This window comes from Periplaneta americana, chromosome 16, assembly GCF_040183065.1.
Source record: "Periplaneta americana isolate PAMFEO1 chromosome 16, P.americana_PAMFEO1_priV1, whole genome shotgun sequence".
In the NCBI taxonomy this organism is placed as follows: Eukaryota; Metazoa; Arthropoda; class Insecta; order Blattodea; family Blattidae; genus Periplaneta; species Periplaneta americana.
The window spans coordinates 171,851,682-171,866,793 of NC_091132.1; the positions used below are offsets into that span (position 1 = coordinate 171,851,682).

A 15,112-nucleotide genomic window follows, 5' to 3' on the forward strand; every position below is an offset into this window, starting at 1 on the left:
AGGCCGGTGATATTCAGGGATGATGTGACCAGAATTTCCTGGCATTTGCCTTCCGGTTGACGAAAAAACCTGAAAAACCTCAACCAAGAAATTCAACCCGTCCGGGAATCGAACCCGGGCCCACTGCGTAAGAGACCAGCATGCTGACCCCAACAACACAGAGATGGTCTATTATTATTATTATTATTATTATTATTATTATTATTATTATTATTATTATTATTATTTAAGAAAGATTAACGAAATATTATGTAAATAAGAGTTGGTAATGAATATTACTTATTGCGTTGAAGTTACCGGTACATATTATATTGTATTATGACTTCCCTGTGTTCTGTTTGTTTTCTGTAGCTCTGCTTTGAGTTTATTGGAATTGTTTCGTGCTACGACAGGCTTTTGGATATAAATAAGCGTAATTTAAATGTTGTTAGTTTTTAAGAGTTTTCTAATTTTTTTAATTAATTAAGGATAATTGTAGGACGAGGAAGATAAGCAAAATTATCAGGTCGAAATTTCGAGTAGGTTTGCCACTTTAGAAAGTTCCGACGAAGTTGAGAAAGAATTAGATGTTAATAGCGTGTGGAAAAATATCAGAGATAGTATCAAAATTGCAGCTGAGCAGAACATAGGTTATTATGAAACTAAGAAAAAGAAACCGTGGTTTGATGAAGATTGTTGCATGGTAGTAGAAAGAAGGAAACAGGCAAAATTGAAATTCGTACAGGATACAATTGAGGAGAAGAGAGATAATTATTTCAATGAAAGATGGGAAGCAAGTCGTACACTTAGGAATAAAAAGAGAGGTTACTTGAAGGAAAAACTGAATGAGGTAGAAACAAATAGTAAGAATAAAAACATTCGATATTTATATAAGGGTATAAAGGAATTTAAGAACGGATATCAGCCAAGGGTAAACGTGATCAAGGATGAGAATGGTGACTTGCTTGCAGACTCTCCATCAATCCTAAACAGATGGAAAAACTATTTTGCGCAACTACTAAATGTACATAGGCCAAATAGAAATGATCGGGACGAAATTGAAATACAAACTGCTGAGCCATTTATACCCGAACCCACGCTTTCAGAAGTCGAAATTGCGATAGAAAATCTGAAAAATTACAAGTCTCCAGGTATCGATCAAATTCCAGCAGAATTAATACAAGAGGGTGGAAGTGCATTATATAGCGAAATTTATAAACTTGTACTTCCTATTTGGGAAAAGGAAATTGTACCAGAACAATGGAAGGAGTCCATAATTGTACCTACTTTTAAAAAGGGGGGCAAAACCAACTGTGGTAACTTTCGAGGAATATCACTTTTGTTGATGTCGTACAAAATTTTGTCCAATATTCTTTTGAGAAGATTAACTCTGTACGTAGACGAAATTATTGGGGATCATCGGTGCGGTTTTCGGTGTAACAGATGGACTATTGATCAGATTTTTTGTATTCGACAGATAATGGAGAAAAAATGGGAGTATAAGGGTACAGTACACCAGTTATTCATAGAGTTCAAAAAGGCATATGACTCGGTTAAGAGGGAAGTATTATATGATATTCTTATTGAATTTGGTATTCCCAAGAAACTAGTTCGATTAGTTAAAATATGTCTCAGTGAAACATACAGCAGAGTCCGTATAGGTCAGTTTCTATCTGATGCTTTTCCAATTCACTGCGGGCTAAAGCAGGGAGATGCACTATCACCTTTACTTATTAACTTCGCTCTAGAATATGCCATTAGGAAAGTTCAGGATAACAGAGAGGGTTTGGAATTGAACGGGTTACATCAGCTTCTTGTCTATGCGGATGACGTGAATATGTTAGGAGAAAATCCACAAACTATTAGGGAAAACGCGGAAATTCTTGTTGAAGCAAGTAGAGCGATAGGGTTGGAAGTAAATCCCGAAAAGACTAAGTATATGATTATGTCTCGTGACCAGAATATTGTACGAAATGGAACTATAAAAATTGGAGATTTATCCTTCGAAGAGGTGGAAAAATTCAAATATCTTGGAGCAACAGTAACAAATCTAAATGACACTCGGGAGGAAATTAAACGCAGAATAAATATGGGAAATGCGTGTTATTATTCGGTTGAGATGCTTTTGTCATCTAGTCTTCTGTCAAAAAATCTGAAAGTTGGAATTTATAAAACAGTTATATTACTGGTGGTTCTTCATGGTTGTGAAACTTGGACTCTCACTTTGAGAGAGGAACAGAGATTAAGGGTGTTTGACAATAAGGTTCTTAGGAAAAATTTGGGGCTAAGAGTGATGAAGTTACAGGAGAAGGGAGAAAATTACACATCACAGAACTGTATTCTTCACCTGACATCATTAGGAACATAAAATCCAGACGTTTGAGATGGGCAGGACATGTAACACGTATGAGCGAATCCAGAAATGCATATAGTGTTAGTTGGGAGGCCGGAGGGGAAAAGACCTTTAGGGAGGCCGAGACGTAGATGAGAAGATAATATCAAAATGGATTTGAGGGAGGTGGGATATGATGATAGAGAATGGATTAATCTTGCTCAGGATAGGGACCAATGGCGGGCTTATGTGAGGGCGGCAATGAACCTCCGGGTTCCTTAAAAGCCAGTAAGTAAGTAAGTAGTGTAGGTGTTCACTATTTTCTTCTGCTTGGTGCTGAGTGGTTTAGTGTGAACGATAATCTACATTTCTTTGTGTTTTAGTATTTCTATTGTGACTTTGTATTTGTGTTGTTGTTTTGTATTTGTGTTATCGCGTTGTTTGATTTGTTCTATATTGGTGTGTTATATTATGTTTTGTTTCGTATTCATTCATTTTTATTTCTCTATTTAGATACTTTACATACTTATTTAATTATGCGTTTATTCTTTATTTCGTTCATTCATTCATTTATTCCTCGATTGATTGATTAATAGATTCATTCAATAATTCATCCATTCATTCAGGTACTTATATACGTTTGAGAAAAAAATGTTTAAAAATTCCCCACCCCTGCCCGATTTCTTGACACAAAATTAAGGATCTTGATATAAAATAAACCGCTCAAATATTTTTGGGGGCAGGAGGGTAATTTTTTTAAGCAAAAAACTGAAATTCATTTTAATCCTAGAATAAGCTGTGAAAAAAGAAAAAACGTGATTTTATTATATGAAAATTTCAAACATAAAAATAAACATTTAAAATCTTGGAATTATAGATTAATTTTCTTAACCAATAGGACACTGTTTGTAGTTCGGCACTTAGCTACGTTAATCAGCTTCATTTTGATGCAAGAATGATTAAAATATCTTTATTCTAAGAGCACTTTGTGTGAACAATAGTGTAGTAAAATGCTGTAACACTGAATATGGAGAAAAATCATCTACATTCTGAGGGTATGAAAAAATGAAAACAAAACACACAGCTTCTTGACTGTATGGAAAATAATACAGTCAAACTCTACCACCAAATTTGAATTATTATTAGACGAAAAATATTTTTAAAAATTTACAGATTGTGACGGATTCAACTCCACTTCCGGTTAGAGAAAGGGTGCTTCCGGTCAATAAAAACTCAAATAATTAACCATAATTAACCAAACATCACAGACAGGTGAAGATTTCAGATGACATGATAATAAGTACGTCAAATTTCTAAAGAAAAATTAAATTTAAAATTTAAAATTAAGGATTTATTTGTCTCTCTGTCTATTTATTTACTTACACTTAATTTGCATAATAAAGGAATGCAGAAATATTCGACAAGACGTGTGAGATAACAGACATCACTATCAGACTCAATCAAGCGTCCACAACACAGTAACATCTCTGGGTAATAAGGAAAGTCGATTGAGTCTTTCGTCTTTCTTTGTCGCATACTAGTGGACAACAGTGCAAATATTAGCTACTTAACCCTGCACTCTGCATGAGAAGATCCAGTCACGTTCTCAAGTATCAGAAAAAATATAAGCAAACAAAGTCTACAACATAACATGATGGAAACGAGGACAAGGAACCTCATGCTTGATTTCTTCACTTCGATTAAGTCAGTTGAACTCAGTTCGAGAGATGTACAGTTTTCTGTATACTGATAGGCTATACAGGTTGTTCAAGGACCTCAGCAACAAATTCTAATGAATAGATCTTGCAATAAGGATCATTTTTCAAGAAACAACTCATATTCTCCGATGCTTCGAAAAAAAGACAGGTTTTAGTTAGATATAGAATTCATCATTATCATCATCTTCACTTAATGGTTTAGGCTTAGTGCCTATTCCGTCTTCACATTTTATTCAGTTCCACCTCTTCCGAGGACGTTCGACATCTCTTTTGCCTTTAGGTTGGTACTGTTGCATCAGTGCTGGAATTCTTTCGTTATCCATTCGAGACAGGTGTTCTTTCCACTTTTCTTTATAATCTTCAACTTTTTCGTTTATGTTGTATATATTTAATTCTTTACGGATATCCTCATTTCTTATCAGATCCCTTCTTGTGCATCCCTTTACTCTGTGAAGAAACCTCTTCTCTGCAGCCTGTAAGTTACTTTTATCTCGTTCTTTAATTATCCATGATTCGCTTCCATATGTCAACATGGGTATCGCCATAGTTTTATATAACTTTAGTTTTGTTTCTTTTCTAGTTTTATTGTTCCGCATATCCACTAGAATTTGCTTATTTTGTTGTCAATATCTCTATCTACATCATAAGTTATATTACAATCTAAATAATCAAAATGAGATACTTGTTCTATGGGCTTATTATCAACTATTATTTTTGTACGAATTGTAAATTTACCACTGTGGGCCATTACTTTAGTTTTATGAGTTGATATGCTCAAATTATAGTTTTCTTTTCCTATTAGGTGTAGTTTGTGAATAGCATATTGCAATTTTTCTTCACTGTCTTGTATTAATGTTACATCATCGGCAAACATTCGAACATTTAAAAATGTATCTTTACTAATTTTTATAACGGGATTCACCTCCATTTTCCATTCTTTAATTAAGTCATCTAGATATAGATTCATAATTATGAAATGAATTAATCATTTATGCCTTCAAGTACCCTTGCACATATGTTACAAATGTCCGGTGACTTTGCTGTCGCATTTGAATACAGCGCCCTTCAAAACACGCTTCTGCTTCTCATGGGTGATGTAATCTTCACGATATATGGGGACATGTGATTAAAATATGGCGTCCCAATGCATTTCATCCTCGCTGTAAGGGCACATGCGAACATCTACGGTTGGTATTGGCTATGGAGAGCGCGTCCTGTTGCGTGGCCGGCGTGATCACCAGACTTCATGACACTTATCGTTTTTCTATTGGGGACATGTGAAGTGTGCATTAGTCGAATTGACACCAGAGAGCAACCGACTGGGAATATTCGCTGCCTTTGATCAAATTCGATACAGACCAGTAATGTTGGACAAAGTTCGATAGTCACTGCTATGAGGCGTAAATGAATGTAATCAGGTTCAGGGGAGACCCTTTCAACACCTGTAAATTTTCAACAAGCAAGCTCGAAAAATAATTCATTTCATAATTGTAAATGTCACTAAAATCTGTCTTTCTTTCAATGTCACGTAGCTCCTAAATGAGGCACCGGAGGACATGGGTTATTTAACGAAAAATGATCCTCATTGAGACATCTATCGATCCCCATAGTTTGTTGCACAGGTCCCGAATCACCCTGTATAGATCTATGTCGCGGTTATACAAAAGAAATTGCAATAACAATGAATATACCTGAAATAAAGGCTTCGTATCTTCTAAATCAGTACTATCACTTGTTTGTACAGCCAATGGATCAGCGTCGGGTTCGGTCTTTATTATATCCATTAGAGCTGAAAGAGATAGTGAAGCAAAATGGTCATTTGTTTGCAAAATATGAGCTGTGGGGAAAAAGTTTTCAGTTTCTTGTTACAAAAAATTACCTATACTAATGTAACGAGAGTCTGAGATCTCCCGAAAACACTAATTTTATTTTTCGAACGACGTTTATTTAAATATGCACAATTATATACACAACATGTAATGTTGCCCTTTTATAGTGTTTTTAAACTTACATCATTTTCCATTATTTTAACCTTGGAGATGTCTTCATATTTGTCAATGTTTAATAATTAATTCTGAACAAGTATTAATTCGGAAAAATTCAACAATCAGTCACTGTTTTCCAGACCAATAGGAGACTGATGACGCCATATGACGTCGCGCACGATGACAAAACTACAAAATATTAGTTTAATGGTATCCTGCTCCCCCCCAATACCACCACTATCCCGATTTTATTCTCACAACCTACACTACTCCACTACACTTTCTTCCTCACATATTTTCCTCTACGTCTCTCTTTCTTCCTCTACCTGTGTTATTCTAGTAACTACTTTATATTAAATTCTAATACATGACACCTTCGAATACGCTAAGATTCGATCCTAGAACCTCATGTATAGTGAATCACTGTCATAGCCATTATGCTACGAATTCGTTGATTAACAAGTTATTAAAAATTATATCATGCACAATACCAAATACTTCCAAAGGTATTAAACATATGACTTTATTGTTATAATAGGGCCATTCCATGTCAAATCAACACAAAAAAGTGGACTTTTCAACCCGACCACCTCAGATTTTCACTAAATTTGGTAGGATGGTAAAGAACCTTAAGTTAAGGGAAGAGGATGATATTTTTTGGTGAAAAATGAGTAAATTTTCGAAAAATAAGATTTTTTCCTTAAAATACTCTGTGATATGTGTGGAATATATTGTATGATATTTTGTGGGTATTTGTGCCCTTATCGGTTGTTGAGACGCCATTTTTAAACTTCCTGCGCTCTGATTTTTAAATCACACCGCCCTTTGTTTGTTGTTTCCGGAACTTCATTTTTTTTTCAAAACCAAATTTTTCTTTAAAATACTCTGTGATGTGTGTGGAATACGTACATTGTATAACATTTTGTGGATATCTGTGCTCTTATCGGATGTTGAGACGCCATTTTTAAAGTTCCTGCGCTCTGGATTATTAAATCACACTCCCTTTGATTGCTGTTTCTGGAACTTAATTTTTTTGCTACATTGCCAGACAAAAATGGATATAATTTTTGAAGTATTAAATATATATGTATGAAATTTAGAATACACATTCTCTAGACTACTAGGAAACTTTTCTCTGTAACAGAATTTTCCTAATTGATTTCATTTTAAAAATAAGTCTGTCTGTTTGCAAGAAAGAAAATAAAAAAACATGTTATTAAATTTTAATTGTTTATTTTACAAATGTAGGGATTAATATCAAAATTCTGTTATAGACAGTTTCTAGAACAAGCTTTTACAAATAAATTGTAACAAACTGTTTGAATTTATCTTTAAAAATTGCTTAGATATATCGAGTTTAGTAAAATCCTGCACTGGGTACATTTTTGTTTTCAAATCTGGCTCCCAAAAATGTTTTTCAAAATATTTATATTTGGTTGAGTTGCTATAGCCATGAGCTCTCTAAATACAAAAAATTAATATTTTACACCAAATAGGAAAAAAGTTTTAAAAAATACCATCCTCTCCCCTTAAGTAATTATGTAAAATTTTAGCCCTCAATAATGCACGATATCCCTACAGCAATTCTGTCAATACGAGAAAAAATGTAAAAATGTCGCATACTATGTCAACAAAAATAATTAATAACTTCTCTTCTAATTGAGGTAGAATCTTAAACTTGGGCTTATTTTAAAGCTAAGGGATCATACGTTTCAATAAAAATAGGTTTGCATCAAAGTAATGAATTCTTTATTGAATAGTCACGTGAAACACATTTTAACATTGAATATCTATAAATGCGGGACATAAATTATTTCGCGAAAAATGTATGTTATAGAGGTAAGAGTATTCTCCCCTTGGTGTAAGTTTCATTTTGGAAACGTTTCAGGAATATCAGTAAAAAAATATATCAATGTATTGGTTTGTAGCACTTAACCCAGTCTTACACCAACACTGCATGCGCACGAGTTCCTACTTGTCTGATAAGCTGCGTCATCGATCTGTCAGGCCGTCATGAGTGGCAGTTTATACAGTGTTCAATTTATACAAAACGTGCAATCTGTTTCAAGTGCAGTGTTGTTAGTTTTCGTAGTATGTGGTAGTTTTGTGCGATGTAATGGAGTCGCGTTTTAAGTTATAGGCCTATGTTTGCTGCAATCCCTTCGAGAAATTAGGGCACTGTAATTAGAGGAAAAATTTAAGAAGTGTTATATCGTGGATGCTTAATGTATTTCCTGATTTAAAACAGGAACAAAAGGTGTGCGCTATGTGTCGCAAAGAAATAAAAATATAATATGATGCTATTACGCAGAATCCTCATAATGACTCTAGTAATGAATACGTCGACTCTACAGCAAATGTAAGTTAATTAAATACAAGTCTTTTTGACCAAGGTGTGTTCCTTATTAAACAAGAAAGGCTACAACAAGAGAAATATAAGAGACAGAAATTTGAAAATATTGTAAAAGACAAAGTCTTCGATATAAAGATGCCGAGGAACCAGGACCTTTCTGATTCTGAAATTTTGTCTCAGTTGCAGGAAAATTTTTAAAATTCAGGTAAAAGTGAGAAAATCACCATTTTAACACTACTACCTAAAAGCGGCAGCGTAAATAATATAAAAAAGAGTTTCTTTCAGCTTTCGATTACATAATTCGGAAAGCCAAAGTCCTGGCAAAGAGAAAGGGAATTTTGTGTTCACCAAATCCGAAACCTGGGAAACCCTTGCTCGCGGCTGTTGCCAGTAAAGTTAAAGAATTCTGTTGTTCTGACGAGATAAGCAGAATGATGCCTGGTAAGAAATATTTGTTGTGATTAAAGAATCAGGGAGTAAATCACATGAGCAGAAATTAATTATATGCAGTGTTTAAAAATTCTAACCCTGACCAAGAAATTGTATTCTAGCTGGAGTTAGTGGACTATACTCTCTGTGTTTGTGTCCTATCAGAATGTAAAACTTATGCCGGAAGCAATTTATTAAAGTTTCAGGTCTACGTGGATTTCAAGAAAATTTTTCTTTATACTTTCCAACTTAACATTTCTTGGCTACTATGGTGTGCAATCCTCCTCATATAAATTGCTTGTTCAGGAAATGTACAGAATGTCCTGAACCATTCAAAATAAGAGAGGGTTTAGAGAAATGTTTCGTATAATACTGCAGTGAATCAGTGACCTACAAGCAGTGGATGACGACTGACCGATCAACGCTTGAGACTATAATGAAATCCACAGACAAATTTTTCGACTGTCTCTTGGAGAAACTTGGTGATTTACTGACTCACTCATTTATATCATCTGAACAAAGTAAGTTTCTACGTGATATGAAATAATTTCTACAGCCATGCCTGCTTGTTGTGTTATGCGACTTCGCTGAAAACTATTATTTCGTAATCCAAGATGAAATTTAGTCATATCACAGGACTAATGTGCAGACAACCATTCATACTTTCGTAATATATCATAACGAATCGTCATCCGATACAGTCTCTATTAAAAATCTGGTAATAATTTCACACTGCCCGAAATATGACACTACAGATGTACATCTGTTTCAAAAATATCTAATGGAGTCATTAAAACAAACATCTGTAATTCACCACAAAAATTATGTATTTCTCTGATGGAGTCTCTGCTCAGTATAAAAATAGAAAAAAAATTCCTGAACCTCACATTACATGAAGAAGATTTTGGATTTCCAACAGAATTGCATTATTTTTGCATATCGCATGGCAAAAGAGCATGCGACGTTGTAGGTGGGACACTTAAAACGTTTGCGGCTTGTGCTAGTTTGCAGAGACCATCCGATAAACAAATAACTACACCTAGGGAATTGTACGACTGGACAAGGCATCATCTCCCAAACATTAATACCGTTTATGTGACTAAGAAAGGCTATACTGAAGAGGAAAAAATGCTTGCTCTTCGATTTGCAAAATCCACCGCAGTGCCTGGAACACAAGTTTCATATAGTCCTGCTGTTTAGGATGGGTATTATACTTGCTAAGCAGTTTTAAAATTCAGTTGAAACAACGCAGCATCCTGTCTGGAAAGATGATCAGGCTATTTCATCTCAGCAATGAAAGGTAAGCATTTCTTACAGAACTTCAGGTTTAACAAAATCCATGTGACAATTTATTTCAGGTAATAATTTAAACAATTCGAATTATGTACTACATGTTAAATTACATAGCGACATTCAAGAATATGATCAAATATAATTAAATACAACGAATGTGTGGGACATAATTATCGCGACTTATACGGTTAGCTTACGCTTTCTGTGACATAATAATTTTTATCTTTATAACCTATGAAGATTCCAAGTTGAAACTTATCAGTTCATTATATCACTAATTGAGGCGTACTATATATTTTTTTCATTAAAATAGAACCCCTGTATTTTTAAATATGAATATATGAAAATTGTTTCACCATGTTTTTTTAGTGTAATTGAATACATGCAGAAAACAATATAAGTAATGAAAACTATCACATATTAAGAATGTATCACCCAATTTTTGTAAATTTATCTGGAGACGTTGTTGAGATATATAATTTTAATTGAAGCGGCGTGCTTACAAAAATGTGATTTTTCTTCATGTTTGAAACGCCACTGACAGAAAACGAAAAGCACAGGACATATGAAACTCGGCAGTTTTAGTTAGCGCGGCAGGTCAAACAAACCCTCAAATTTTGAAAGAAATCTGAGTCGGTCGGGTTGAGTGCCTTGTTGATTTGATATGGAATGACCCAATATTAGAATTGACTCACTACAATACTCCCTTTAGTAATCTATTAATCTTATTTAGGTAAGTAGGTAAGTTAAGTTGCAACACTTACATTAGTACAGTTTGTCGTACTTCCATTCTAATGTGCGGACATACGTGACGTCATATAGGCCTATTACGTCACCCATATTTTTGGTAGGGGAAACAGCGAATTTTCCTTGGATTCTACCTAGTGCTATATGATTAGATTGTATCCGGAGCAGCTGTTCTCCAAATAATGCAATATGGGTTTAAGACATATTTCAGACAACTGCTCGTTTGGAGGTAAACTGGAATCTATCTGCCTTAACTTCAGTAGCAAAATCACCTCTTTGAGTCTAATCGCACTAGTTTTTCGTCTTTCCTCAAAAATAAGATTTTTGGATAAAGTGCACTCTATGAAAGCAATTGAACTTAGAACTACTTCACAGGCCTACATTTAATAGTACCTTGTTAAATGAAAAATATTTTTCATTATCCTACTTCATCAATATTGTAACGTGACGGACCTTCTACAGAATATTTTATTTGTAACCCATAGCAATCCAAACTTCACTTTTTCTTCCCATCTGACCCTAACTACGAACAGAAATTTTCCCAATTTTTTTCAAACCATCATCATTTGCAGTTTCGCAGTATTTCTTATATGATATTCTGATGTTTAGTTTTAGATTTTTCTCTTTCTTAATATACTGTACATAAATTCTTAATTAAATTTTGAGCCTCCATACCTCCACTACCATTAATAAAAAAATAAAATGGCATTAAAACCAATGAAATACACAGGGGCAATACACAGGACAATAAATGATATTTCCATTGTCGTTAAGTTAGTGCAGCACAATATATCTGTGAGAGGTAGAATTAAATCACAAATCAAAATATTTATTGATTTTATAAATAAAAGTGTGTTCAAAAATAATAAAATTATTTTTGTCCCATTTTAAATTACTTAATCCAATTATGAAAGCTATCATTTAGGCTAGATACTCTCCATAAAAGCAATTCACGAAGAGTGTAACAAAATGTGAAACAAAATGACGTTGAAAAACACAACAGCTACCAGGTATAGAATGAGTACAAAACCGAAATATGATTACCGGCATACCATTTGTATTGCATTTAACTGCAGGGGAATTTTGAGTTTTCAAAACACATGCTATTACAATTCTATCATTATTCAATACTCGTCACATATTATATATTAATTGCAACTTAAAATTAGCAGCCATGTATAGTAAGTAGGACACTTAAATATTACCAGTTGATGACTATTTTGAAGACCTAACCTCACAAATGAACTGAGATCCAAAATAGTGAATGAGTCAGTGTCCGATACAATACCCACTATGGTATTATATAAACGTAGTAAATATTTATATCTCGCTTTGATATATAGTTGAAGCTATACTTTTTATGAGATACTAATAACACTAAAATATCGGTACAAATAGTGATGTAATATATATATATATACTGTAATAAGTCTTCAAAACTAAAGCCTATGTTATAATACATCTTAAATGTAAAAAATTGCAACATACCTGTTCAGTGATATAGCCTACTGTAACACTTCCAACCTTAGCCTCCAAGTAACTCTTTGGAGGCTAAGCTTCCAACAAACGAAACTTCTATCAGGCCAACACCAGTACAGGGAAAACATCATAAGGGCCGTGAAAGAGATGGCTATAACGCTGGAGTTACAAATTGACAATTTATTTAAATAAAACTTCAACCGCTCGCTACTTTTAGGCTCATTCAGTCTTTCGTGCTACCTAGTACAATGCGGAATAAGAAAGAATGGCTCATTTCGTAAAAGTTCACAAAACTATACATAAACGGAGTTCAACAATACACGTCGCTGGTATTGCTAATTAAATTTTCTAATGCAGCTCCACGATTTACTGACTTTTTGATAAAACGCAATAGAATGCAACAAAATACATAAAACATCCGGTTATTGTCCTATTTGTCAAATTCTGCGTTAACTGAAACCGATAGACAATTTACTAAGATCTTGCGAAGCTTTTTTAATATCTGGCAGATTATTCGTGCCAATGCTATGCAGGTCTTCGTGAAAATTGTGGTTCATGACTGCAGAGATAAACTTTATATTATTTCCATTCTTTGTGAGTAAATTCTGGGATTATTTTTTAATTATACGAATATTAGTTTTACCACCGTCAGCTACCTCAGAAATGACATGTTTATAAAGCCATATGATTTTATATAACCTACTAGATTGCTTTTTGTTAAGAACGAATCGAATCTTTTGGACAGGAGTCAGCTCGCAAGTCCGAACAATAAGATGCAAGATTTACAGAAGTGACACTAATTAGATTCGTCCTCTATTCAAAACAAATCAGTGACAGAGGCAGGAAACTCTTTTCTCGGAGACAGATCTTGTTTCACAAGAATTTGACTCATATTTGGCTAAAGACAATTCACTTGTAAATAAACATTTAATCGTTCAGTTATCGCCGCCATAGATGGACCGAATATGGAGTTACAGCAGGGGATGACTTAGCGATTTTAGACAAAAATAAAGATACGTAGGCCTACATATGAATAATGAGCAAATTTGGATCCAATTATTGTATTACCGGTATTTACTCGTGATTCATATGAATAATTTTTTAATATGTTATCAGTAATTTATCCTGATATTCTACATAGGTTATTGCCACACAAGAATTATTCACAGGGTAGATCTGAAATCTCTTGTAGATTTAAGTGTAGAGACTTTATAAATTTCCCCATTTCGAAGTAAAGTAAATGTTCAATGTCAGATAATTAATCTGAATTATAAATTTCAACAACAAATCTAATATTGTAATTATGTTTGGTATATTAATGGCCGGTTTGTCCAAGTATTCTTAGAAGACTTAACGACTGTTAAACCTTCAACAGTTTGTTAAATACAATTTTTCCATTTGTTCAACACCAGTTTGGCTTAACAGATTCTTAACCGTTTGTTAACTTTAAATGTAGGATTTCAGGCCGTTCACTCATTTAACATGCAGTTAAACATGGCGGATAACACCACAGCTGTTCAGACAAAAGTTGTGAAAGTGACATGTTATGTTTCTCTTTGAGGAATGTTTAGAGTAAGGGACGGTTTCACTAAGCTTCAGTAAATCAGTCCAAATGAAACATTAACTAGTACTGAACATTGAAATATTTACACGATTACATTTGTATGCGAGCTGTCCGTAGACTTCAAGCCTAGTAGTTATATGTGCCTCGTCGCGCTGGTTACGTCATGACACCCAGGTGGAGTAGTCAGTAGCGTGTTGACTTGCCATCCCAGGGACCCGTGTTCTCGGCGACTTTTTTTTTTTTAACGTAACTAATTTTTATACATGTTACCTTTCTTCATTTTTATAATTTTGTGTAGTGGAACTTATTATTTCGCAACTCTGGCTCCACTAGGAGAATTTAAAAAACTCTTGGGAGATCAATTTTCTTCCCGAAATAAAACTAAGATAAACAAACAAATTAAAGAAAAATAAAAGAAATACACATGTGGATCTAATACATTGTCCACATGCCATCGGCGTCTATCACTGCCTGGCATTTTCGGGGCATTGGGTCCACCAGATCGCGGAAATAGTTCTGGTCCTTAGCGAAATCTTCCCAGATAACCAGAACTTGATCACTGATCTGGATTTTGAGGTGGGATGTCTCGATATTTGTCAATCCTCTTTTTCATGCTTTTCCGTGAACCGTCTTTGAACGTTTATGGCGGTGTTCGCGAGGTGATTATCCTGCTGGAAAATTAAATTTCCATCGGAAAGAAAACGATTATAAATTCCAAGAATCCAGCTCTTTCGCTTCTGTTTTAAGCCAGTGCAAACATATCTTATCGCTAGCTATAATATAATTCTAATAAATGAAAGTTAATATACCAATTAAGTTTTGTTATGTTTGAATGCACATTATGTATTAATTTACTAATATTTCTTAGGTACCGGTATGTAGTTATAATAATCACTTTCATGTCTTAAATAAAACTCAGTTGTATGTTACCTAGTTGAAATAGGCCACTTGTTCCAATTCACTAGCTACTATTAACTCTAGATTCTATGTTACTAGCTCTTCAACTATAGCCGATGTCAATAGTGCTTCAAAATACGCAGTGAGTAAATAATAAAATGTTTCAGCAGCAATTGCTTCTTTAGGACGAAATTACATATAATTTATACATGAACCTAAATTAGAGAATTTTATATAATACGGAATTCTCCTCGGGGTTTTCTGTACAGTTGACTATACACACATTCGTGTAATTATTGTCACCTGGTGGTCATAATGCTGAGATTTTTCTAAACA

At 34.0% G+C, this 15,112-nt stretch overlaps 1 protein-coding gene across 2 annotated transcripts in view; it reads right to left on the minus strand.

Moving 5' to 3' along the window:
- The window catches only part of LOC138691911 (zinc finger protein 235-like), a 95,777-nt gene extending 83,384 nt beyond the window's left edge, over positions 1-12,393 (minus strand). For both annotated transcript variants that reach the window (XM_069814524.1, XM_069814528.1), the window contains exons 1-2: positions 12,325-12,393; positions 5,721-5,818 (exon numbers count right to left, since the gene is read on the minus strand). Coding sequence is in view for 1 of the 2 variants with exons in the window: in XM_069814528.1 (XP_069670629.1) it covers positions 5,721-5,813 (93 nt within the window). In the remaining variant the exon portion in view is untranslated. The remainder of the gene's footprint in view (positions 1-5,720; positions 5,819-12,324) is intronic.
- Between the last annotated feature and the right edge of the window lie 2,719 nt (positions 12,394-15,112).